The sequence below is a fragment of the Ostrinia furnacalis genome, unplaced genomic scaffold (assembly GCF_004193835.3).
Source record: "Ostrinia furnacalis isolate ACB-3 unplaced genomic scaffold, ASM419383v2 OfSCF6651, whole genome shotgun sequence".
In the NCBI taxonomy this organism is placed as follows: domain Eukaryota; kingdom Metazoa; phylum Arthropoda; class Insecta; order Lepidoptera; family Crambidae; genus Ostrinia; species Ostrinia furnacalis.
The window spans coordinates 109,260-135,137 of NW_021136890.1; the positions used below are offsets into that span (position 1 = coordinate 109,260).

A 25,878-nucleotide genomic window follows, 5' to 3' on the forward strand; every position below is an offset into this window, starting at 1 on the left:
GAAATTTTCGTAGTTTTTTAATATCCGGTATCCGGCCGGATAGTGAGCTACTATCCGGTATCCGGCCGGATAGTAAATTTAGGCCGGATATCCGGCCTACCGGATAGTTGCCGGATATCCGTTTCATCTCTAGTTAGTATCATAGAAAACGTCTTACAAGATATGCCAAGTATGATACTGGTGATTATGTGATTTTATTTTTAATTTATATCATACAAATATAAATAAAAACCTTGTTTGAACAACGAGCATGTTTTGCATGCTTAAAGACCTATTGTACCCTATATGGTACGGGCTCCCTACGGCCCCCTATTTATGGATTATTTTTTTAAATATTTTTTCCATGATTTTTATGCTTCCCTTTGAAAGTTTTTGCGGAAAAATCAAATTTTATTTACAAAAATAATTATCGGTCTAAATGGGTTAACGACAATTAATGATGAATGCCGCGTAATTGACGGTTACGATCTTAATTAAGTGTCTATTGAGGTTTTCTACGGCTGAAGCAATAAATTGCAGACAAAGAGGCGGTCTAGATTTGTTTATGTTAGAAGCTTTGAGTTGGTTACTTAATTAATTATCAACAGATACAATTAATAACTGTTTTTCTTTCAACAAAGTTAGTGTAGTCAACATTTAGCACTTTTTACAGTCAAGATCTTGAGGATTTCGTAATTTTTTCGATTCTAACTTAATTTTAATATTCTTTGAGTGATGTTAAATTATGTACACACGGTTATAATGTTATTTCAGCTTGTTATTTCAAATGCATCACTATGCAAACACCCAGCTGACCGTTTGAGATAAGGCACATTTGTACGGCGGTCACGTTTCCGACTAGTTCACATGCTAAATGTCTTTATCATTCATTAGGCACTTGAAATGTATTATGTTTCGGATGTTAAAGTTTTGGGTCTAGCTAGACAATACACTTGTAATTTTATTGTAACCATGTAAAAACAAACTGCTTAAAGTACGATGTTAGATAAATTTAATATTTTAAGTCTTGTAAATTTCTGTGATGGGCATAATAAAAGGTTTTTTCATAGCACTCAGTACCTAGATAATATCAGACGCCTCATCCCATAGTTTTAGACGGCTATAAAAATAAACCCATCAGACATAAAAGAAGACAATCTCGACAAGGGACTTAAAGTAGTTAAAGTCACTTGTTTTAATACTATGTACCTACTACGAATGATAAAACTACGAAAATTCGGATACAGCCGTACAGCTCAACATTGACACTGTAACAGCAGGTCACCAATTTGTAGCACTCACGTTAAATATTTAGCCGAAATGTGTCAATTGTAGTTAATTAAAACGTGTCGCCCCAAGTGGGGTCCATAAATTGTCAGACTCCATGACAGTGAACTTGGACTCAGTAACCTCTATCATAGGAACGAGTATTAGGTAGAGGTATGTATGTTATATCTGTTACTAAAGACGTTTTATGTAGGCAATCTCATGTGGAAATTGCTAGAGCTTAAGTAATAAAGACAGATAGATAAGAATGTACCAAGGTGTAATTGGAAGTAAAATGAACAAGATTTAAGAAGTACATGCTTCTATGACAGTCCACGAACGAACCAAGTCAAAGGTAATAACCGCCTCTGTGGTCTAGTGGTTAGACCACCTGCTTCAGACGCAGAGGTCCCGGGTTCGATTCCCAGTGGGGGCAGATTTTTCTGTTCGGTTTGGTTGGTGGTAGGGCTTGTTCTAAGTCCGCCTGGCTAGCTACCACCGTCTTACCTAAGTCTGTCGCCATAACAACAATGTTAACAGCATTGTTGTGTTCCGGCAGTTAGAGGTAAGATAGCCAGTTCCTCCGTGGTTGAGGATTCCGGGTGAAGCTCGCTTCCACCTTCGGCCTGATCGTCACTTACCATCAGGTGAGATACAGGCCAAGAGCTTCCTAGTTGTGGATAAAAAAAAAAAAAAAAGGTCTCAGAGCTTCCCGAACTCTACCACTACCCTTGGAACATTTTAAAGAACCATCTAACACCCATCTAACATAATTTTAACATTCTGAACCCAAATCAAGAATTTAGTCCAAAAAGAAGAAGTAGGCAGGCACTACGTAGTACATAAGGTACATTGATGATTCGGTTTAAAATGCATTGAGTCTACTTCAAACCTTTCTATTGTGGTCAGGTCTGTTTAAACGGCAAATAGGACGGCCAACTGATGGGGGCGATAAATTTGGTTCAACCCCCATTGATTAATACCCCTAGCGAAGCTGTGTGTATGACGTGACGTAGGTGCGACAAAATGACCGAAAGACCGCCATGTTTGGACTTTTCCAATTACCAGTGCAGTGTCAGAGGTGGGCGTTTCGACCTTAATTTAACTCACACCGAATAGAAAAGCCTATGTGCCCATATGTACTTATTTATGAACCGGTTTGATTGGTTCATTGTACTATACCTACACGTAAGTAGGTACTGTCCTTTTATTCACTGTGTTAACTGTGCTGGAACACGTAAGAGAATAGAGTTGGTCTACCGATACAGTTTCAGGTTTCCTCAATACAGGACCGTCACTGTTTCACACATTTTCGTATTCTCAAAATACTTATCAGAGATTTGTTCAAATTGTTACCTATGATTTGAAACTTTCGCGTTCCATTTAAAACTAAAATATGCTGCAGCATAGTAGCCGAAACGTCTAGCCGTGAGTTCTTAATGTTAATCAGTCTTAAATGTCGCGTTAAGACTCGTATCTTTCTAATTTAGTTTGTTAACTACCTATCTTTAAAGAACAATCGAGCTGTTGGTGATATTTGACCATTACAATGCAAGCCGATTTCTAATTAAAAATCTCTGTATCTGGATTTTTGTGCGTGATCATTGCGACCTTTATAATACAAGTTGGCTTAAGTTGGCTTCTCAATAATAAGACTGATCGTGACATATCATTGATATCGTGTGATGATTTCAAGTGTATTATCATCAGGGCTAAAACCATTACAATCAGGTGGGTAAATTAATGTGTGCGATGCTCTTGAGATGGACGTTACAGACGAACAATTTTATTGCTTGTTCTCTTAATGTGTGGCATTGCAGCCTACACGAAAATCTTACTGCGATTGAGTATTTACGAGTAGATTTTATTTATTTCTTTGATTCTCTACATAATACTAATACGAAGAGAGCAAAATGAAAAACCTTATTGCGTTGCGTTTGTTCGAAAGTATCTTTATTTTTTGTTTTCTAATTTCTTTTTAAATCCTGTCCTTGACGTTCTTTATTTAAAATCTTTATTGCGCAAAAAAAAAAAGCGGTACAAAAGGCGAACTTAATGCCATGTGGCATTCTCTACCAGCTAACCTTAGGCAAAACAGAGAATTTCCTAGAAAGAAAATCCAAAATGAGTAGAGTCGAGTGATAAATTCGCTCTACAATTTGTTAACTAAAAAGAGAATATTTACAGATTTATCTCTAACTAGTTCAAGCTATTTATTGATAGTTAACTGTCTTCGCAATAAAATATGTTGACGACCTTAATCGTCTTTATTTAAATCGAATCCTAATAAAACATTAATTATAACTTTAATAGAACTTTATTCTTACTTTCGGAAGAAAATAACATTTAAATGCCAAGGATATTTATGCTATCCATCGTTTATATTACCATAGGTTTTCAATTATGTTTATTATTTAATTAATTAAGTAAGTATGTCTAGATTTCTAGATAATGCTGGCTTAAATAAACAAGATGCATATTATTTACGTTGAAGCTCTGTTCTTTTGTTTTTGGACCAATGCAAAGGACCAAACAAAATTATGACACTGCTGAGAACAATTCATCGGAACAATCTTATTGTTTTTACATTTATGAAGTCTGTATCAAACGTGATTTTTATATTCATAAACCTAACTATCCTTTGGTCGAACTATTCAGAAACCAAAATAGTTCCTTGTAATTTTATTCATTCCAAATACGAAAACCAAATCAAAGGCATTATGAATATTTATTTGTCGCCATACATCACTTGAATGGGATGATTAAATCTGTGGACGAATATTTAGATACTATGTTGAATAATAAACAGTTTAAAATTTACCGATACGACAATTTTAATCTGTGTCCTTTGGATTACGCAAAAACAAGTCTTAGCACAGTGACAATAAGAAATTGTTTTTTTATTTGCTTTGATCTATAAGGCCCACGCGCAAGTTTTTTGTTTTTGTTTTTTTATAATTTCTACTCATCTCATCTGCATTGCAAATCCTGCTTTATGAACCGTTATACAAAACAATTGAATCACGGGTTTTTGCATTTTTCATTCAGCTGTAAAGTCGCAAATGGGGTGTGCCCAATTATAATGTTACAAGCTTTTGAATTTAATGATCTAAGTACGAAATATTTCATAAGAATTATACTTTAACACAATTCAACATATAATATAACGCTACAAAAGGCGATTATGGTAATTACCAATACCAACTGTTGATTTATGTTTTTAAAATTCTCGGTTACGGAGATTTAAAAATCTATGAATAATAAATAAGAGCCTCTTGATATTGTTATTTGAACTACCTATGTTTTAATACACATCATAAAATCAAGGTCTTCATGTAGTTTACTCAAAGTCGTAGTATAATTATTGACGGCGACATTATTCTAAATCAAACAACATCTTGCTTCCTACGCAGTGATTCACCAGTAATGTCACCGCGAAAAATAGATTTTTGTACTTATACGTGTTTTGCTTGACGGCCGCTGGTCTATGCGATTGTGCGGACTACAATTTTTTGTATGAACCGTCATTTTTATTTTTTACTAGTGGTTAACCGGTGTCATATCTATCCCTCGTAGATAGTTTCATTTTATATTTAATTTCGTGCAAATTGTGTAAAAAAAATATTTAGAGATTAAGATTTACGAGAGATTAGTCCGAACAATAATACAATTTTAAAATAATGTACTTACTCGTACCTAACTAATATAGTAATAAAATGTAAAGATAAAATGTAAAATGTCAGCGAAAATGTAGAGATACTATAAAGCTTTCGTATAAAATAAAACCGGTTCTTGTCCAAAGTAAGTACCTAAGTGCAATTGGCATTTACTTAATGTAAAACTATCTAACTAACTAATAATACACAACTAGAAACATTCCGTTTCAAATTATACGAAAAGCACTTTACATTTCCCATTTCGCTGCCAAAATGCCCAAGACGGCTTCGTCTAGACGTTGCAAAAGATAATTCGACCTATCAGATACAGCTATGACCTAACATAAATCAAGTACCTATCGAATCATTTTGCTTTTAACGAAAATGCCGGACGTCAATTATAACGGTGAACGTCATTTTCGCCGTCGAGTAATGACGGCTTAGAGCCAAGGAGTCAAATTTGGTGTCAAAATTGCCACGAATTGCCTGTGAATGGTGTGATTTGGGAAGATTGCATTTAATTTCGCCTTAAAATGGGTGGGCGATAGTGTTGGCAGTTACCTGTCTATGTCAAACGGGACATTGATAATGTCAAAAAAAAAAAGAAAAAAATCTCTTATAATTTAAAAATAAAAATAAAATCTTTCTTTTTTATTAATTTATATCGGATTTGTTGTGAGAATATTAAATGTGAAAGAAAAAAACAGAAATGATGGAATCGCACAGATTTATTTGTTAAATTAAACGATAAAATACTTCTGTAGTGATTAAAAATAGGGACATTTAGCGTCCCTTTCAAGAAAAAATCGGGACGTCCCGCTAATACATCAATTTGAACTTTAAAGTCGCTTACCAACGCTAGTGATAGAGCATCGACCTCAGTCATTATTTTAGCTTTGGGTCATTTTAATCATCTTTTAAATATTTATGAAAGGTAGATTGATTTTTTCCAAATATCAAGTTTTAGTGGTAATCTATGAATCATTGTTTTGGATATCCGCGTTACCACGTGCCAGTGTCATCATCATTGGTTTTGGGCTGTGTGGGAGTCATTGAACAACCATTTGGATTTAATTTAAATAATTATTAGCTAGATTACGCAGGTCACTGGTTATTTGTAGAGATTTTCTTGTCCTACTACGTACCGTCGTTTTAACCCCTCATTCATCGGTTTGCTCATTATACTAGCAACCAAAATACTGAATAAATGATTGAACTTTAAAATATAGGTTGAATGTCGACGTCTTGCGCCCTCTATGGGCAATAAGGGCATGGCATAAAAAACTCATAAAACTCATTTATTTATGCAAATAGGCTTTTAAAAAGCACTTTTACACGTCCCAGTATTAACCCTACCACTGCTTCAGGACAATAAATGGGCCAGTGCTGAGAAAAAGCAGCGCAAGAAACTCAGTCACTATTGTCAGCCTCTTTTTCAAAGGTTTACAGACTTTAAAATATATGTTACGGTTAATGTGATAAATTGAAAATTATTAATAATAACCGGTTATTATGAATAATTACCGACAGTCACGGTGAAAGTGATAAATTAATCACATTTAACAGTGATTATTTGATAATTCAACCTTAGTACTAACTTTCTTAAGAGAGAACAACATTTTGTGTATGTGCTCGTGTACAGCCAAACTTTTGAAAGTTTTGATATCATATATTAATATGATTTGGCATAATGACTTTGGAATGTTTCTTGCATAATATTACTTTTCCATGGTGCCTATAACATAATGTTTTGATTTAAAGTGAAAAATAGGTTAAGGTGCGGCGGGGGTGGCCCTTGGGCCACCCCTAAGCCGCGTATTTAGTTTTATACACACATAAATGACCTCATATTAATCACATTTACCAAATCATGCGGTAATTATTCATAATAACCGGCGATTATTCATAATTTTCACATTTATCACTTTGACCGTAACATATACATAGTTAATAAAAGGCGTTCTTAGATCCACAGTGGTCAGGATATGAAGACTAAAGGCACAGATAATATAATACTCTAAAGGTATACTCACATTGCAGCAAGATTGAAATGAAATTTTTACGCTTCTATAAAATGACTAGGTATTATAGTCCTACACATTGAGGTCAAGCCTTAATAACTTCACCAAGTTAAATCATGACTTCATACAAAGTAATACGACAGGAACCTCAAATTATAGTGATTAATTACATACCGTTACTTATCCTCGAGTTATTTTTAATTCTGAGAATCAACAATTTGCAGTACCTAGACCTATGCCATGTTAACGGTTTCAATCATTTTAGGTCGTGACTGGATACTTTAGAAATTAAAGAGAAACGTAAAGAGATAGTTTCATTAGATATTAATTTATAAAATGACTCTCAAAACTTGAGTCGAACTCAAGTAAAGCTTTATGCTGTTTAGAGGTATTTATACATTTACACCAATCGTAGGCTTGAATGGTATTTGCCTTTTGTTTTAATTGTAGTTTTGAGTAGAAAATTAGTAGGTACTCTCAGGTCAATAAATTGATAAGCATAGAGATAACGCACTAAGTAACCAAACTACAAAATAAATGCTGTAAAAATCTAAACTTCTATAATTCATACTAGCTGACCCGGCGAACTTTGTTCCGCCTTAATGGCAATAAATAAGCAGACTTTTTTTTAAATTTCGAACGGGATAAAAAGTATCCTATGTCCTTCTCCTGGCTCTAAACTACCTCCCTGACAATTTTCAGCTAAATCGGTTCAGCCGTTCTTGAGTTATAAGTGGTGTAACTAACACGACTTTCTTTAATATTGTATATAGATTTTATTCATACGACTTGGTGTTAGAAAAGACTCGTGTTTGAGTGAAGATTTATGTGAACGCATTGAAATACTCGTAAATAAAATCTTTTGAAATAAACAAAAATCACGTCGGTGTCCAAACGTCACAATTTATTGCATCGGGATCCGATCCAATTCGACTTCAATAATAATTGTTTTTAACGTGATAATAAAAATTAATTGCAAGATCGAAGACGTATCATTGTAGCTTGTTTTTATTAAACTAGTAGAGACAATGAACGATACAATACAAATTAGTATTAATCCATTACTGTTCAACCATTTTCAATTAGAAGCCATGTACAGTCGTACGGTTTCGCTCGCGTTTGGCGTAATTGCTCGTTTGTTTCGATTTACGACCGCTTGGCACCCGGGACAGTCGGACACGTAACATTTAGCTTAAGTGATATACCTACTAATTTGTGATGGGAATTTTTAGACAGATTTTGTCAAATTGCCAGCATGTTGTTGGTAATTAAAAATCTTTTTGTGTGTATTTAAAGCTTGTCTATCACTTACTTAGGGCTCTTTCAGGTAAGAGTTTTTAATTTTTATAAGTTTTAAGCATGCTTTGGAGTAAGAGCTCACGTTACAGTTAGCTCTACAATAACTACGAATTTTCACGTAATAAGTTTCAGGCGACCATTTTTGTCTCTCTAGAGAGACTAGAGAGCTCTAGAGCTCTCATTGAACTTGCGTTCGTGTACAATTTGTGTTTATTACAAGATTGAAAGAAAAAACTTTTAACCTCTTACCGCTATAAATATAATACACAAAAGCTGTCACCTTATTATTTGTAAAAGCAAATTAACGGCTAGAATGTTTTATAACCTCTATGACGTGAATTTATCATCATTCATCATTTGCCTGTCCTCTTCAGGTCACTGGGGTCACGCAATAAGTCTTAGTTCAAATTTTTCATTTCTAATTTCCAATAGATATAAGTATTTGCGTCTGACTGTACAGTTAGTGACTTCGCGCCGTTTAAGCAAAGTTTAGATGTAGTATGTCACAGTTAACGTTTAAACGTAATTTGTTGAATAATTTGTGGAGTGGAATGGATTAAGTTAAGGAAATCTACGTAGATAGAGTTGTGCGCAACAACTATGTACTTAATACCAGTAATACGAAATTAACAAGACAGCATACTGAATTACTGACTGAAATAAATAAGCATGTGTGTGTACTTTATAGTCTCAAAAAAGTCACTCATCTGGCTGGTAGATTTTATAGATTTTTGTAAAATACATATTATTTAAGTTCTTGTGAAGTCTATTCGTTATTGAAACCTGTCTATATTTGTTTTTTAACCGACTTCAAAAAAGGAGGAGGTTATATGTTCGACTGTATGTATTTTTTTTCTATGTATGTTCACCGATTACTCCGTCAATTGTGGACCGATTTTCAAAATTCTTTTTTTGTTCGATAGGGTACACTTCTGACGTGGTCCCATTGTCACCAAGTCAGGATCTGATGATGGGATCCTAGGGAAATCGAGGGCAACCCTCAAATTTTATAGGCACGTATATCGTTTTTCAAACTTTTTCTTAAGTTATTCAAGTATTTGCTCCTGGAAATCATCATCTCATATTGATGAGCTGATGATAGAAGGTAAAACTCCTTAATGCTTAGGAGTTGGAAGATAATTCTTTTAATTTTATAGATAAGTATAGTTTCTAAAGTTATTCAATCTCATCATGATGAACTGGTCATGGTAGGTACAACTCTTTAATGCTTAGGAGTTGGAGGTAAATTCTTTAAATATTATAGGTACAAATAGACCAACAGACGGTTTAAGGTCTTTTTAGGTTTCCTATATGGTAACCTGTATTTTGTAGGGAATATTATTAAAAATACCGATTCGTCAAAAAAAGTAAATACTAAAGCAAATTAATTCGAAAAGACAAGAAGGAAGCTAAAGTGCCTTAGACGGTGTAAACTTACGGATGCAGGATACGGGTATCCTTGCACGTGTGCAACAGTTTTTATGCAAAAAAGTAAGATAAATTCCCGCTCATAAGTTATTGATACAAAGCCATTGATCATAGTAAATAGCCCATTACATTTTTTTTACTTCATACAAGAGGCCAAAATGCGTTTCTTTTTCCTCAAAATGTATTTCGAGTTTCATGAACATTTTTTTAGAATCCTCAGATCTCTTTACCATATAAAACTCGATTTAAAAGTCAAAAATATGCAGTCGGTCATGTTGAGGGCAGCCGAGGTTACGGCACTGTATTTTTTCCGAATCACCTTACTACTGCCTTATGTAGCGAGGATAACACTACTTATAAGGCTACGACTGAGGTATGAACGCTGGTTGTGAGATCATATAGGGAATTTGTATGGACTGCGGAAATGGAGCCTTTCTTTGAGGCTGCATCATTAATGTTGCCAGTAAAAAATGACTGAGGAAAACTGATCGGAATTAAAGAAATTATTTGATTGGTTAGTTATCACAATGAGGGTTTTCGCGTATGAAAGATCCGCTAGATGGCGGGACGTGGATGTGGGGTCTGACTGCTGCGTGATTGGTGGATTTTGACATATCTGTCAATGTCATGTCAAAAATAACCAATCATGCAGCATTTGGACCTCGCGTCTACGTATTGCCATCTGGTGGATTTTTCATACGCGAAAACCCTCATTTGGAACGGCTATTATTTTGATAGTGTTAACTTATAGAAGTTTGGGTCGCGGAAGAAAGCTTTTATTTTTCCAGCGCTCCACGCTATCACGTTCTTTTTTGATTTCATATTCCATACTTTTAATTAATTGAGTTTTGAACTATATTAAGATTTAGTGGTAACTCAGACTGATTTAAATACGATGAAATAAAGCCGTTTGTGGAATTTTTAAAGATATTATTATAACTGCTGACGAAAAAACGAACTATTTGTCACATTTATGACTCATATGATTCGTATATTACCAAATTTTATAGCTAACAAGCAATAAACATGAATTAGAGCAATAATAATCCTACGATTTATGCGTAAAGTTTATAGTATTATGATATACGCATCGAAATTAGTAATTCAAATTAAATTGTTTAGCCAGTGTTTCACAATTTTTACCGAATATCAAAAGGCGATCTTAATGCTAAAGAAGATTTAAGTTTACAAAATATGGTGTCGTCGACACCGATTTAGTATAAAAAAGTAAATAAACACCTACTTTTAAACACGAGCTAGACACTGGTGGCACGCTACTTGAACATGCAAAACCAGATAGGTTTTTGTAGTTTGAACTTGTCTATTGAGTCATCAGAACATCCTAAAATTGCTATTGCTTTTTCCACGGTACAAAATTTCAACATTAATTTGCCTGATATTTACATGTTACCTGAGATAGGTACAGGAATTATTCCTAGTTCAGGCACGTTTTTACCTTTTATATTTTAAGAATAGCCTATTGTTAAAAACTTTCATTAAGTTATTCAATAAAGACTTTATTCATTTATTTATTTGTCCCTGAGCATTATACAGCATCCACGACGAGAAGAACGGTCCTATTCTATTCTACTAAATGATTTCTTTCATGTTTCTGTCTCGTGCTTAAGCTTTGAGCTTCCTTCTTTTATACGCTCATTAGACTAGCCAATAGCCATAGCTCTAAATGGCTCCTCGAACGGATGCGTAATTTCAACAACAAGGGTGTCCGTGGAAGTCCAGCGTCTTGAACTGCCCCTACTATAGGTATTATTATAACCGTTAAATAAACACTGTGCCAATTAGTATTTTTCTTTTTTTGTCATATTAAAACTGTATCTGTACTCACCAGCGCGGAAGACCTCGCCGCATCCATCGCAGCGGCTGGCAAACTGCGCGTCGTAGCAGTTCCCGCAGTAGATCTTGTCCAGCTTGGAGCCGAACTGCTTGTCCACCAGCGACACGCGACACTTCGCGCAGAGGAAGCACGCCTCGTGCCAGTGCTTGTCTTTGTACGACAGGTCCTGTGGAAGGCAGAGGGAATGAGTATTTATGTAGAGAAGGTTGGACAGAATCGAGAAGTTCGTTTATCAGTATTGTGGAGAGAAGATGCAATGATGAGGTTTAGCGTATGAGGTGTCAGAGATATAGGAGCAGACAGCAGCACGGAACATTGGCATAATATTATTATGACATGACAGAGCATAAATCTGAAGAACATCTGAAGATTTGCTAACGTTGACAACTGACATCGCAAAAACACCCGTGCCGCTCTCATACTTACTTAGGTTCTGACTTAGGTAAAGCGTCAGACCTTATAGTAGATGTTGTGGGTATATTGTATAGTAGCCGTTATGTTAATTGTGTTGAAGATGTATTGGATTGTTAATGCTCTTATTTTTGTTTATATGAAGTCCCTTAGGTCGGTCACAATGCACAATATACATAATGTGTTTGGCAGTTCCCATCTCTCGTTTTTAATCATGAACTCGAATATTATTGTCATCATCATCTTGATCTCGCCTGCCTTTAGATTAATTGCCTGTGCCTCGTAGAGATTTTACTTCACTTAATTATTTTGCAGCAAAGGTTTGGTATTTTTTATCTCTTCAAAGTTGTGTGACACTGACATCCAAAAACATAAATAAATGGTTCATTGAAAGAAATTATATTGTAAATGTCGTTTAAAATAGCGCAACATGTGAAATACTGTCATAAATTTATCATTAGCTGCAAATCTGCGCCCATTCATTTTGTTCCGCTAAAAATATAACGACATACAATCTCTAGTAGATTCACTTTTAATAGCACGTTTTTCATGAGAATGAATCTAAATCTAGCTCCAGTGGAATATGAGTTACGAGTCATGATTGTATTTTAGGATGGGTCAAGTTTATTTTGATATAAGTCTGGCCAAATACGTCAAGGCAAATCAGATGTTGGGTAGTCTATAATTTGCGAGTTATAATATCGTCTGTGTAGGCTATTGAATGGACTATAATTCGAAGGATAACTTGTGTTTCGTATAAACAAAACAATACAAGATTCTATCTGTGGAATCCCAGGATGAGCAAGCTAGTGCAAAAACAATAAGATTTCCAGTAGGTGTTGGAATAAAACGCGACAGTACGGCGTGGGTGTAATTATTTATCTAAGTTGTATACGAGTACAGGTGCAGGACGAGCCCAGTCTTCAATCGATTACGTGTTTGGTACTATACCCATTTTCATCTCACGTGGGATTGCCATCATTAATCTTACTTATTAACTTTACCATTTTCACAGTATTCGAAATAAGTTTAACAGGCTCGTCACCGTCTATTTTGAGCCGTGAATCAGTATTCAATTTATGATTTAAGATAAACTATTGACAGATACACGCTCAAGTTATTACAATTCAAAGTTCAGAGGCTAAATGCCGGATGCTTTTACGAGCATTGTGAGTTTAATAATAATGATTAAGTAGCACTCAGTCTTGTTTATAATACTGCTTGTATTACAGAAAATAAACATACGTTTGATAACCAAATTAATGGAGTGAACTCAGCTCTGGTATTCTGCTACGTGAACGTTGTATTTTTACCTCGTTCTTATGCAGCTAGTTTAAACAAAAAGTGTAATACATCCCATAATGCTGCATAGTTAACTAACACTGAAATAAAGCTCCCCCATTCTGGAATCTATTCCTGGCCCGTGTGGCCCGCCAGAGCGGCGTTTAAGATCGAATGTCGTAATGTCAATAAAATATGAATGTTTATTTTGGCCGATTACGAAATACTTAGTGGGTCTTGAATCTCAAAAGAATCGTCTGACGGATCCACCAGGCAACTCAAGGTTGTTAGGAACGAAAACATTAAAATAATGTTGTATCCAGTCCAGGAATAGACGCTCGTGTTGAGTTGTTTTCGAAAAACTCTCGCCGGTTTGCAACAAACTTCTGCTGTAATGAGCAAACAATTTCGATGTTTTTCAACACGACATATAATATTGGATTGCAAATTGGCTACCGATGACTATATAGAATTTCTAAAACAATTTCACTGATCATTTATTTCCATCGTGACGTAATCTGTAGCATTACTTCCAGTGACTGGCATTTTATCGTCATTGTTTACATGCAAAGTGGTCGCAAAGCTGCTGAAGCTTTTGGAGTCTTTAAGAGATCACGTGTCTGGAAATCTGACGTAACACAAAAAACAATCGGTAGGTGTAAACAGCGACGGATTGCAGCTGTTCTCTCGACAGGAAAAGTCATTCGTTGGTAGTTAGATAAATGTATAGAGTTGGCGATCCGCGTTGTGTTGGCTCGCTCGTTGGGGCCGTGTGCAGTCCCGCGGAATCTGGGGCGGCTGGAGTGACATAACTAAATTTGATCAGACCAACAAAGCAGAATGCCGATGATTCTAGCTCTGATGCAAAAATGCTTGGCATGGTTCTGTTTCCAAAGGTCAAAGTTAGCAAGGGATGGCTGAGTAAGATACGGAAAGAAGTTAAATGTCAAGGATGCTATTGTAGTTTTAATGCTAGTGGGATTTACTTATGATGTAAACGACGATGTTTCATGAGAAATGTTGAATTTAGCTTTTGATAGGTTAGACCTATATTATTCAATAATTTATGATAATGGTAAGTTAATTTTTTTGGATCTACTCCAGCATTTTGTACAATAATCTAAACACAAGTAATTAAACTACATGTTGAGATGTGTTAAAACCCACAAATTACACGATCCTATTCAGTTTCAAGCGAGATGTTTGTTTTCTAAACTACCGCAAAAACACACGTCGGATCCCAGTTGGCATTCTGAAGTATGACAACATTCATGTTTTTCGAAACAACAATTAATTATCCTGAACATTTGCCAAATAACAAGAGCGTTTGCGCACAAAACTCAATATTAACATCCACTTTAAAAGTTCTAACAACGTTTGATTTTCAAAATGTCAATCGATTAATTCGTGTAATGTCATCTGGATATCATTCGATTAAATCGGTAGCCATTGAACTTCTTCAGACAAGTCGTCGCAATGTAATTGATCAATTGATTTAAACGATAATGTGCCATATATCTTGTTTATCTGTATCAATTGTGTCTATAAAAATCAAGTTAGCCGTAAGTTTGATGAATGAAGTGGCTATCATTGAACAAATGATTCAGTTGGTAGACCTAATCGAATTGAGGCTGGAGATGTTCACTGTAAAGTTTATGTTGACGATTGTTTATTTTGTTAAATGGATCAATGAAGTTTACTGTTCGTATCGAGTAAACAGACCATAATTTATTAAGATATTGTAACTAAGGTTTAGTTATGGTTGTATCTTACGTAAAAGGCTACCAGCAACATTGGAAGTTAGTTTCCAATTTGTAAACATTGGTAAACAAACATTAATGAAATATTTTCCATAAGCAGAATGTATTTTTTGTAATACTTGTGTTTAAGTTCCTTGCTCTAATGGTCATTAATACCGATATTACCAACGTAAACTTAGTATTAATTTCTAAAAAAAGCTACTGAGTTCTCATTTGAAAACGTTTGAATGAAGTTGAATATGTGTGAAGTTGATTAGATAAGTTAGAAAGTAAATAAAGTGAAATGGAAACGAATAGTGTAAACAAAAAGTAAGATCCTGTCTTTAAAAACCTAAATGTCGAAGCTATTAATATTGAGTTTGGGTAAAATGACCGCTAAAGATTGCTTCATAGTTGATGTTCCACTATTACAAGCAACACTATGGTTGCTTTTGTAATAGTGGATAAAAGACGCAGAAATAGAACTTAAGATTCTGATTGGTATCTTGGTGTTTTTGTTGATAATATCGAAAGTAGTCTTCATGCCAGTTATCGAATTTTTTTAGCGTTAAGAGTCACATCTTATCATTCATAATTCGCTGACCGTAACAGCGAATTGCACTTGGAAATTACGGGTTCTCCCAATGTCTAAGTAGCTCAGATGGTGAGAGCAGTCACCCTCGACTGCTTCTTTTCGGCAATTCGATTTTTGCAAGTTATTTAAGATTAAGTCCTTATGCTGTTTACCTTAGAGTCGATGCCGATGATCTTGTTGCACTCCTCGCAGCCATTGGCGAAGACGCTTTCGTAGCACTTGATGCAGTAGGGGTGCTCATCGCGCAGAACGTAGCGCTGGCCCGTCAGCGACTCGTCGCACTGCCAGCAGCAGAAGTGGCCGCTGTGCCAGTCCTTGTTCATCGCCTTGGTGTATTCGCCACTGAAAATGAGCTGGGGACAAAGAGAGTGGCTGGTGAAAATGATGCTGGTGGAAAGTTTGGGCAAATGTTGGGTAATTTGGTATTTGTGTGGCAAATGTTATGGGTCTTGCGAGTACGGAATGACATATCCATCATTATCAAAATCAATAGGACCTTCAGCTTCAGCTGAACTTTCGGTCAATTCAAGACAGGTGGACACTAAATAAAAAAGGAAAATCTTTCGAGAACATTTCAGTATTACATTCTACGTAAATTCCATGCATGATGCACGAGTTATTTGCGCACTTTCGCTTAAAACGGCTGCCAAATGGGGCAACTAATAAAGTTGAGACTTGAAACCATTGAGAAATTATCCATAGCACACTGTATGTAAAACAACCTATAAATACCTTAAATTAGGTCGGGTATGTGAGGGTGGCCAAAATACTACACCTAGCAAATGTCATTTGGTACACGTTGTACATGTCACTAAAGAGGTCGAACACGACAGGAAATCGACACTGGCTGACACAGACACACTGGCGTCACACACTGCACCGAGGGTCAAGGGAGTTTGGCCACCACTCAACATACCCATCGTCGTTGACCGCGGTGGTGTTGGTCTGGTCGATCTCCGTAACAGTGACTTCGCCATCCTTAGACTCCCTGCGCTTGGAGGTCTTCTTGACCTTCCTGGTTTTCCTTTCGGTGGTCGTGTACTGGACCTGAACGTCTACGTCGGCCATGGCTAATCAGGGTGCGTTAGTTCAGGAAAGCGATATCACCGGACGCGGTCGCGACCCGAATTCGAATGGCGAGCTACGGTTGCCGAATCACAGGAATTATTCCAGAATGCTTAGCGAAGCGGCGCCCGAGACGGTGGGGGGAGTTTGGGATTTAAATTTGGAAGAGTGACGGAGAGGGCAGGTGCGCGGGCGTTTACTTTCTGAGCGAGGCGAACTGAGGAACCGCGTTTCCCGCAGGATCGGCTTGCGCCCGACGCGGCTCCGTTTCCACTCGAGATCTCGATGTAGGACACAGGATTTGTATCGAGGGCTTAGCGTCTTATCGCTTGGCCGTGTTTCAAATCGGTTATTATTGGTGAACAATTGCCGATTTGCGTTGATGCTCGGCCCAGTGAAGCGCAATTAAAAACAAGCGCATTATACTCGTACTTAGCTCACGATCGGATGCCAATGTCTGTTGTATCAAATTAGGTAGCTTTGTATGTTACTATTTTGGTTTCTTTAGAAGGAAGATCTTATTCTTTAGACACAAGAATAAAAGTCGCATCGCATTGTTTTCTTAACATGTTTTGGTTGTATAAATGAGACTTTCAACACCTACTGAAAACGGATGCCGAAATGGGTTTCGGTGTGTTTTAAAATGAGATCAAAGTCACGGGCAATGCATAGAATCTTTTTCCATGATGCGAGTGTTATAATTTTAGCACCACTTTAGTATTTGTAATGATAGAAAAGAAATCATTGTGCGTGTGAGTGTGTTTAATAAATTGCCTATGTATGGAGATTTTAAGTCTTCAATCAAGGGCAGAATTATCTAATAATGTTGCTGTAAAGAACAGTCTTGAAATTTAATTTTCTGGAAAAACTAAGCGAATTAACTTGATTACCCTATTACTATTTCATTATGCAATTCCAGTACGCCAGGAGAGTTAGCTATTACAGTTTAATTCTATGTGTTCCAAGAAAGATACATAAATAAACAAAAGCACAATAAAAACAACTTTTGCGAAGGCCGTTCAGACGTACACGATGACAGGGAAATGGTGAGATGATGATTGCTGCCTACGTTAATTGGCAAAGCCTTGCTGTCTGGCCAACGGACAGACAGCTAAATTCTTTCTTAGCTGCTTAAATTCGTGAGCAGTAATTAAAAACAAAATCAAGTGAGCAGTTATAAAGCTAGGAAATCTAGCCTATAATATTAAAGTTTAAGTTGGATTATAATGGGCTATATGACAGTAAAAGCTGTCGTAATTATTGTATATACCTACTGTTTTATTAGTTTTGGATTCTATAGGTGGTTTAAATTAACGTAAAAGAACCTTTTCAAAACAAGGTTTCATTTACCAGATCAGACCCTGGATATCATCTAAAACCAGAGTATTTGTCACGACAAATCAAATGAGCCCAAACTCGAAAGGGTTACATGGTTTCGTTACAGAGTTCCTATGATGGCCTTCCGACAAATCATCATCAGACCAGCTCCATGAATTCATTAGGTATGTTGCAATTTCATCCGAATTACATGACACGAATGCAAAGTGTCAGCTCAATCAGTCGTCAGGAAGTCGGTCTAATTCAGCTTGCAAGATATTATGTCATATGACCCAACGACCAAGATTTAACATTGCAAGTTGAATCATTTTAAAAATGCTGGCTAAATTCTTCCAGATTAAAAATAGAACAGAAAAAAGAAAAATAAATTATTTAATTTGCAAATGTTGGCCAACAAGAAAATAGAAAAAGCAAAAGACCTGCCCATTGAGTCGATACTGACAGACAGGCTAGACGCTGGTGTTTTGAGACCTCGCACGCGCAAGGTCTCGGCCGCAGGCCCATTCATAGATATTTTTAGAATTTGCTTACATTCTAATGCTTCGAACACCTGTGAATCTCCCATCGATACAGACGTGTGAAGAACGGAGTCTGTTACGAGCTTTCATTGATACTAAATCCCGAAAGAAAAAGATTATTCTGAATTTCCGCGAAAATTTTATTTCCTTCTGCTTAGTAAGTATCATTTATTCATTTATGTTTATCGTTCTTTGCAACTTTCATCGAAAGTTCCATCTTACATAAAACTATTTTGTTTCACCTCTTATGCATCAACATATTTTTTCGACTGAAATATTTCAGAGTGAATCATTTACATTATTCAAGCAAATTCGAGACATCGCGTCGTTCAGAAATCTATGAGTCTGATTCTAAATTAGAATTTTAAATTCCCTAGTTCCCTACCCATTTTTGAAACCGATGGACCGACATTTCTACAGGTATTATTTGTAAGTAGGTACCTACCTTACATAAGCTTAACTTTTTTACATTTTTTTTTGTTCAAGATCTGGAAGATATTGAACTGAAACTGTGCGACCCCAGAGATGCGTATTAAATCACTAGTGCTAAGCTACTATTATGCACCTCTCCAAAAATAATAACCAAAGAATACGTACTTTACAACCGCACAGCAACTCGAATTTTTACCTATAAAAACGAAATTTCAAGCAAGAATACGACTATTGATTTAGTGTTGGCATCACCTCCAGCTTCTAATTATAGCTCCTTGACGAATGTTGTCCGCACAAATAGAATAGAAAGGGGAATGGTAATTCCATCTAGATCCGTAAACATATTTTAACTAAACGCTCGAAAACTTTTAAAACGTAACATTTTCGGCTGTCAGCAAGTCTAAATAATCGAATATATTGGCATCGAAAGAATGTCTGTTGAAAAGTTAATGTTATTTCTTTGGAGCACGTTTTTGTAGTTAATATTGTGATTTGTTTTTTCAGCGGCACTATTTGTTTGTTTTGATAAATTTCAATAAATTAATTTCAATTGCCAAACCACTAAACATTAACGGCAAGATTGGTTGTCAAATACTTATTACAGATTTAATTTAATATTGATGTTAGGTGGTATAAATGAATCCAAATTCATTAATTTTTCACATTTAAGTTTTTTACCAGAAAAACTTATGCCTAGGTTGGTACTGCAATCTAATGAAAATTTGTAAGCTATCACAGACCAAATAACTAGTTCTGAAAAAAGAGCGGGAAGCAAAAAAGCTAAAGTTCGAAGCCGTCTTCAATGAACCTTAAAATTTACGCGTCTGAATGGTAAAATATACAGCCTCGCTATTTGTCTAAACAGCTGAAAATCATGGCTGATTCAGCTTGTATCCAGGACCGAAATAGCTGCCCTTCCGAGACCTTGCCGATGTCATTCATCCGTGATTCTTCTGATAAACAAAAGAAACCTGCTGCCATAAATTAGAGGAACATAGAAATCAAAGCAGCTTTGAAATCTGTACCTAGTGATTCCTTCAAAGAATTTATTTTAGTCTGTGAAAACAATTGTTGTAGACTATTTAATCTGTGGGGAAGGGGATGTGGTCTTATTATTACTGGCAGGTAATAGAACTTGTCTATGGTTTTAAAAAGTTATTTGTGAAGTAGTTTTGTGGTGTGTGTGGGTTGAGCTTTACGTTGTCATCCGAAATCGCGGAAACCATGAACAAACATATTATTTCTGCGGAAATCTAGCTTTATGGGAAGGCCAAGGGGTTTACCCTTCCTTCCTTAGACAACACAGTGGAGTATAGGTACTATGGGCCCCACTTCCAGCTACCCATTTCCGGTCATGTCGTCTCGATCTATCGTAAAGAATCGCCATTTGGTTAGAGCGAGAGAAAAAACGGAAATGGGTAGGTGGAACTGTGGCACACTCTACCTCCTACAGCCTACTAAATTGTAATTTATTTTTCCTGATTGAACGCGACTGAGGTTTTTTTTCTTTTAAATAATGTGAAAGTGCTTTGTTAGAAACTATGAATTTTAGTGATTCTGAATCTAAAAATGCTAATAATAGTTTTCCTGAAAATTTCCTGTTAAGTATATGTAACGTAGTTCATGACAGGTAAGTGTCTCCTCGTATTATGATTTTAATATTCAACACTTAAATTAAGAAATAGCCTCGTAAACCTTAATTATAGTTGTTGACCATCAACGCATTCATCATTCATATGGATATCAGTTATTACTGTAATAAATTATACTTCGTTGTCAGGTAGCTCAATTTATGTATTAAGAACACATGATGTATTATTTGCATAACCGTAAATTACGTCTATGAAAAGTGTCACTAACAGTTTTATTGTTTTATGTATTTCCACTTATTTCACAATACATAATAGGTAAATCTACAAAGCTCATATCAAACGCCCATTCCTATCCATTTATTTAATTAATATTTACAGAATTTACAGGCTTTATCTACTATATAAAAATAAGTCGGGTTTTCCTCCCTGACGCTATAACTCCAGAACGCACGAACAGATTTCCACGGTTTTGCATTCGTTGGAAAGGTCTCGGGCTCCGTGAGGTTTATAGCAAAGAAAATTCGGGAAAAGGGGGTAAAACGGGATCCACGCGTACGAAGTCGCGGGCGGCCGCTAGTTAGATATATTTGAGATATTTTACGGGCCAAATTTTATGGGGTGGTTCCATTTGAGTCCAGAACACAGAATTTTTTTTACCAAAAAGAAACAATTTATACTCAAATTAGTTTCCTGAAAATATAGAATCAAATCAAGTTAACAGAAAATCCATTTTAATAATTTTAAAAGTTGTAGTAAAAGCTTATATTTAAGGTTTCCGTAACGACAAATTCAAATGATTTATTTCTTGAAATATGGTACAGTGATGGTCTTAAACTATTACAAATGTCCATCATTTTTTTCCATAATTATGGCATAGAAATGTCAGATTAATGTGATAAGAGATAATAAATTAATTTTCGTCTATTTCATAATTTTCAGGTACATTTTATGTAGCGCTTTACCAGTAAGTTCCTCGTTAGTGGAGCGGCATGGGGTGGTGGGTGTGTTTTTGCAAAGTCAAACGTCAGCGAGACTTCACATTTGCTTGAGTCATTGACGTCTCTGTTACGTCATTTAGTACGTCACATAAGCCCTTTTCGTACCGCTCTATTACCATACGAGCCTATTCATTCAAACACTATTCTTGCAGCAGATCTGCTATAAATTCTATTTGCCAATCTAAATTCTTCGTATGTTATTCTCTATTATGAAACCCGTTTGTCTTCAGCCGCCTAGTGTCAGACGATTTCATCACACACGTCACGATGACAGATTGAAATATCGTGGCTTAATTTGGCTACTTGCTAGAGCTGTTTGTCTCTGCCATGATTAATTAACTACGTGATTAAGTTATTAATTTGGAGACTTCATAGGTACTCATATGGCACACACACATTTCCTCGTCTTTTGATAGGTTTTGCTACATAACATATGATTGAATCTGTGCTCGTTTTTTTATAGTTTCTTTTTCTATATCACGAATTTAAACGATTAAAACGATTTGCGAGTTAAAAGTCTAGGTATGCTTGTTTTAATAGAAAACTTAGAGGAGACTTTACATCCATTCAAGAATATAATACTCGTAGTAAACCTCTTATAGCGACGATTGCCATTAGTGATAAAGTTATAAGCCCATACATTAATTTGTCGTCTAAAATCATCGTCAAGTTTGTATCACGGCGTGCATCCAAGGGCTGCTGATGAGTTCAAAATATATTATTTATTTTGGGTCTAACTAATTACAAGTCCACATTTCAGAAGTCCCATGTTTTTATGTTTTATGTCCATTTGAACTCACCCTAACTTCTCTCCGTGAACTAGACCGTGCAGTTCAGTAACTTTGTGGTTGGGTCTTTGTTTAGAAGTTTAACTGGTTTTAGACTAAAGGTACCTTTATGGAAACTAAGACGGATGTGGTTGACTTTTTAACCGCATGCGATCATTTACTGGGTTCATATTATGTATAGAATAGACTAAGACTATTCTATTTCAATTATTAGCAAAGGTACTACCTACGTGTTTAAGGTGATTATCTTGTATGAATTACTTTACCTGATTAAGACTATTCATAACTATAAACTAGTAGGTCGGAACTATAAACTATCATAAGAGTCTTAAGATATTTTATTACGACATTGTAGTAACCTGAAATTCTAAGTAGTAACCTCATTTTGCTCCTGCAAAATGAGTAAATATTTTAAAATTTAGTCACACCAGCCGAAACTTAATAAGCTAATTGAATAAACGACAATGTCGCTAAAAGCATATTTCGCCAGTTACGTATAACCTTATTGATTAAAGGTTGAATCGACTCAGTAAACGACTAAAACCAGACTATAAAATCGCCAAATTGTGTAGAGTCAGCCATCAAAACTTTAATATACTACTTATCCTTTAGTTTTGATTACTTGTTGATATTAAGGAATCGTAATTTTTTATGTTTAAGTGCTTATTATTGTTCAAAGGTGCGGCAGTATCAATAAACTTGTGTTTTTGTATAATAAAATCGGTAAGTGATCCCTTTGCAGTGGCATTGCGCCGGCGCGTCGCCTGACAGAAGTGGGTCGAGGCCCGCTTCACACCATGTCGGCGTATTTTTGGACTCATTGTGCAACTGTTATGATTTCTGACTAATAAACTTATACCTGTCTTCATGTATCTCTTATTAGTGACAGAATCTCCCCAGGAAAAGTAAATTTGTAAAAGAATATTTGATAACTCATCGTCATACTTTTATAGGTCAGTTTACTCAGTTTATAAATACAAACAGCCTTGACTTCGTTTTTAACCTCGCTAATAACTTGCAAAAATACAAAAGGATCCAATTTTGTATAAAGGACTTTTTGCAATGGAGTTCTACTAAAAGCCAATCTTATTAAAGCCTCGGTATGTCTTAGGTTCCAAATTCCCGCTGTACAAGGAAGGTGCCAAGTTAATTCATCGCTACAGGGCTCATAAAGAAAACAAACGCAAACAGGGAATCATATTTTAATGTTTTCAAATTCAGTCATGCTCATTTCGAAGCTTTCATAACACTGCGCTCGTGCTCGTTAGTACAAGCGCTAGTCTCCTGAGTTACCCCAGAAATCGTCTAAGTCCTCTTCTTCAATTACCTCTTTCTCTTGATTGACATCTTTTTCTTCTTCGAAGGAGTCGAGTTTAGGCAGATCCTTCATTTTCGGCTTCTTGTCTGTGGTGTCTTCGTCAGGCGCGCTGTCCACAGACGCGTCAGTGCTCCACGTCTCATTTCTTCGCTCCCTGGAATTTTCCCGCGAGCGACTTCTGGAATAAGAACGCGTGGCTAGATTAGGGACACTCCCAAAACCACTGACGTTGTCATCTTTACGCATACTGTCGAACTCGGCTTCCTCGAGTGACGTGAACAGCTTTAGCTCTTCCTCGCGGGACGCCCGCGACTCTTTAGAAGAGTTCGACGAAGAAGAGTGACGTTTTTTGAAACTCCTGCGCCGGCCACTCGGGTCGCTTCGTTGCAACGGTCGGAACTTTATTCCGTCAAGTGATCTTAAACAAATTTACAATACATGAGTCGTTTATAGTACAGGTGATCAATGAATCCGATATCGGAATTAGCTTTCTACTCGTGCATTGGTGATAAATGGATTCTCAAGACCGCTGATGATGGATGGTTACTATCACTTAACTACTGATCGTGCAAGTGGCACTACGTGAGTACGAAGCAGTTGGAAATCGGTGGATATTAACCTTAAAAAGTCTTCGCTGTATACTCCTTTTTGGTCATCGTCGAATGATTGGAAATGTATTTCGGGCAGTGTTTGCGCTTGTGGGGTGGGGCTCTTAGGGCGGTAATGCCAGGTCAGTTTCTCTTTGGCTTCGTTTCTCTCGAGGTCACCTTCGTCACGCTCGAAAGAATTTGCCGAAATACGATTGGGATCTGAAATATTTTCAACAGACGTAGTAACAGACGTTGGTGATCTGTCTCTGTAGCCGACACTGAAGGAATCGGATGTGTTCGTTATAATTGTTTTCGTCTTTGTCGGTAAGTACCTTTCTGACCTGTAGTCACCGTTCGCTTGCGATTGAGAGCTACTATCTTCAACGGAGTCCTGTCCAAAACTGGAAATTTTTGTTGAGAATAAAATGGCTGTAGAATCGGGTTGACCATCGTAGTACTTGACAGCGGCCGATTTTAGTTTTCCATCGTTGTCTTCAGTTAAGCAGAGGTAGCCTTGACCGCAGCCGATGGTCCAGTCGGCCGCTGTGGAATGGTTGGCGGTCTTCTGGAGCAGTCTGGAGTAGTGGTCGACGAGGTCTTGGAAGTCCGGGTCGGTGTCCGGTAGGATTCCGCTCAGTATGTGCCTCAGGGTTTCTATTGCTTCGTTGACCCCGGCGTAGGAGATTATAACGGACAGCAACAGTCCCATTTCGTCACTAAAATCACAGGTTGTTTACTTGAAATTGGAATGGATTAGGGACTAAAGTTCGGAGGGTTGCAGGGAGCAGGGTGCAGCGGTGTAACGCCGAGACAAGATTTGAACAACTGAAATAAAAGTGTTATAGTTGCCAAAGGTTTGTGTCCACATTTAGAATTGCGCTTGGCTGTGTGGCCAGACAACATTATGTTTATGTCCCAGTTGATCGTGTCCAAGGTTAAGCTGTTGCGGGTATTTTATGGCTAAGACAATAGGGTGGAGTTACTCAAATTGTACCGGTTCGTAAATTGTACCACTTCAAAATCTACCAAACCGTAATGTTTAGTTTTAAATTGACAACACTAAAATCTAAGGCTACCAATATGACGCAATCGGTGCTATTTTGGATGCGATGTCACAACAGAGTAAAGTGTAGTAAATAAAAATAATTATTACGGCGACCTGATCTTATTTTATGGTTGTTTACCTAAGAATTTCTTGTGGCAACGATAAGTACACTGCAACTGTTATATATGTTTTTGGAAAGTAGGCATATTAGTGTACTTTTCAGAGAATATAGTTTTGATATTTAGCATCTTGAAGTTATGGCACCTGCTCACATAAAAATAAAACTTAGGGTTGCCTAATTTGTACCAGGTAGGGTATGCCTAATATGTACCGGTACAATTTAGGTGTATGGTGGTTCTTCAACTCGATTGTTAACTATATTGAAATGTTTTCAGATGTCTGGAAGGGATAAAAAATATTATAAATGGACGCAAGATGACTTAGAAAAAGCCTTAGATTGTTTGGAAAAGAAATCCATGGGAATTAACGAGTGTTCACGTATTTTCAACGTACCTAAACCCACCTTATAGAGACATTTATAGAATTCAAACAAATATGAAAAAAACCTAACCATTTCCAAGGGCAGGCCAACTGTTAAGATTTTATTAAGACTGATTAAGATTCAAGTAGAATAAGATAACCCTTTAATAGTTTTATATAAAAG

At 36.4% G+C, this 25,878-nt stretch overlaps 1 protein-coding gene across 6 annotated transcripts in view; it reads right to left on the reverse strand.

Annotated features, from left to right (window-relative positions):
- LOC114362595 (four and a half LIM domains protein limpet) overlaps positions 1 to 25,878 on the reverse strand; it is a 108,716-nt gene that overhangs the window by 22,674 nt on the left and 60,164 nt on the right. For 4 of the 6 annotated variants that reach the window (XM_028318051.1, XM_028318047.1, XM_028318050.1 and 1 more), the window contains exons 7-8: positions 15,683 to 15,883; positions 11,496 to 11,670 (exon numbers count right to left, since the gene is read on the reverse strand). In XM_028318051.1, the coding sequence (XP_028173852.1) occupies positions 11,496 to 11,670; positions 15,683 to 15,883 (376 nt within the window). Of the gene's footprint in view, positions 1 to 11,495; positions 11,671 to 15,682; positions 15,884 to 16,446; positions 16,786 to 23,588; positions 23,998 to 24,198; positions 24,336 to 24,404; positions 25,003 to 25,878 lie in introns of those variants that run through there. The other 2 variants (XM_028318053.1, XM_028318052.1) reach the window with 2 other exon arrangements.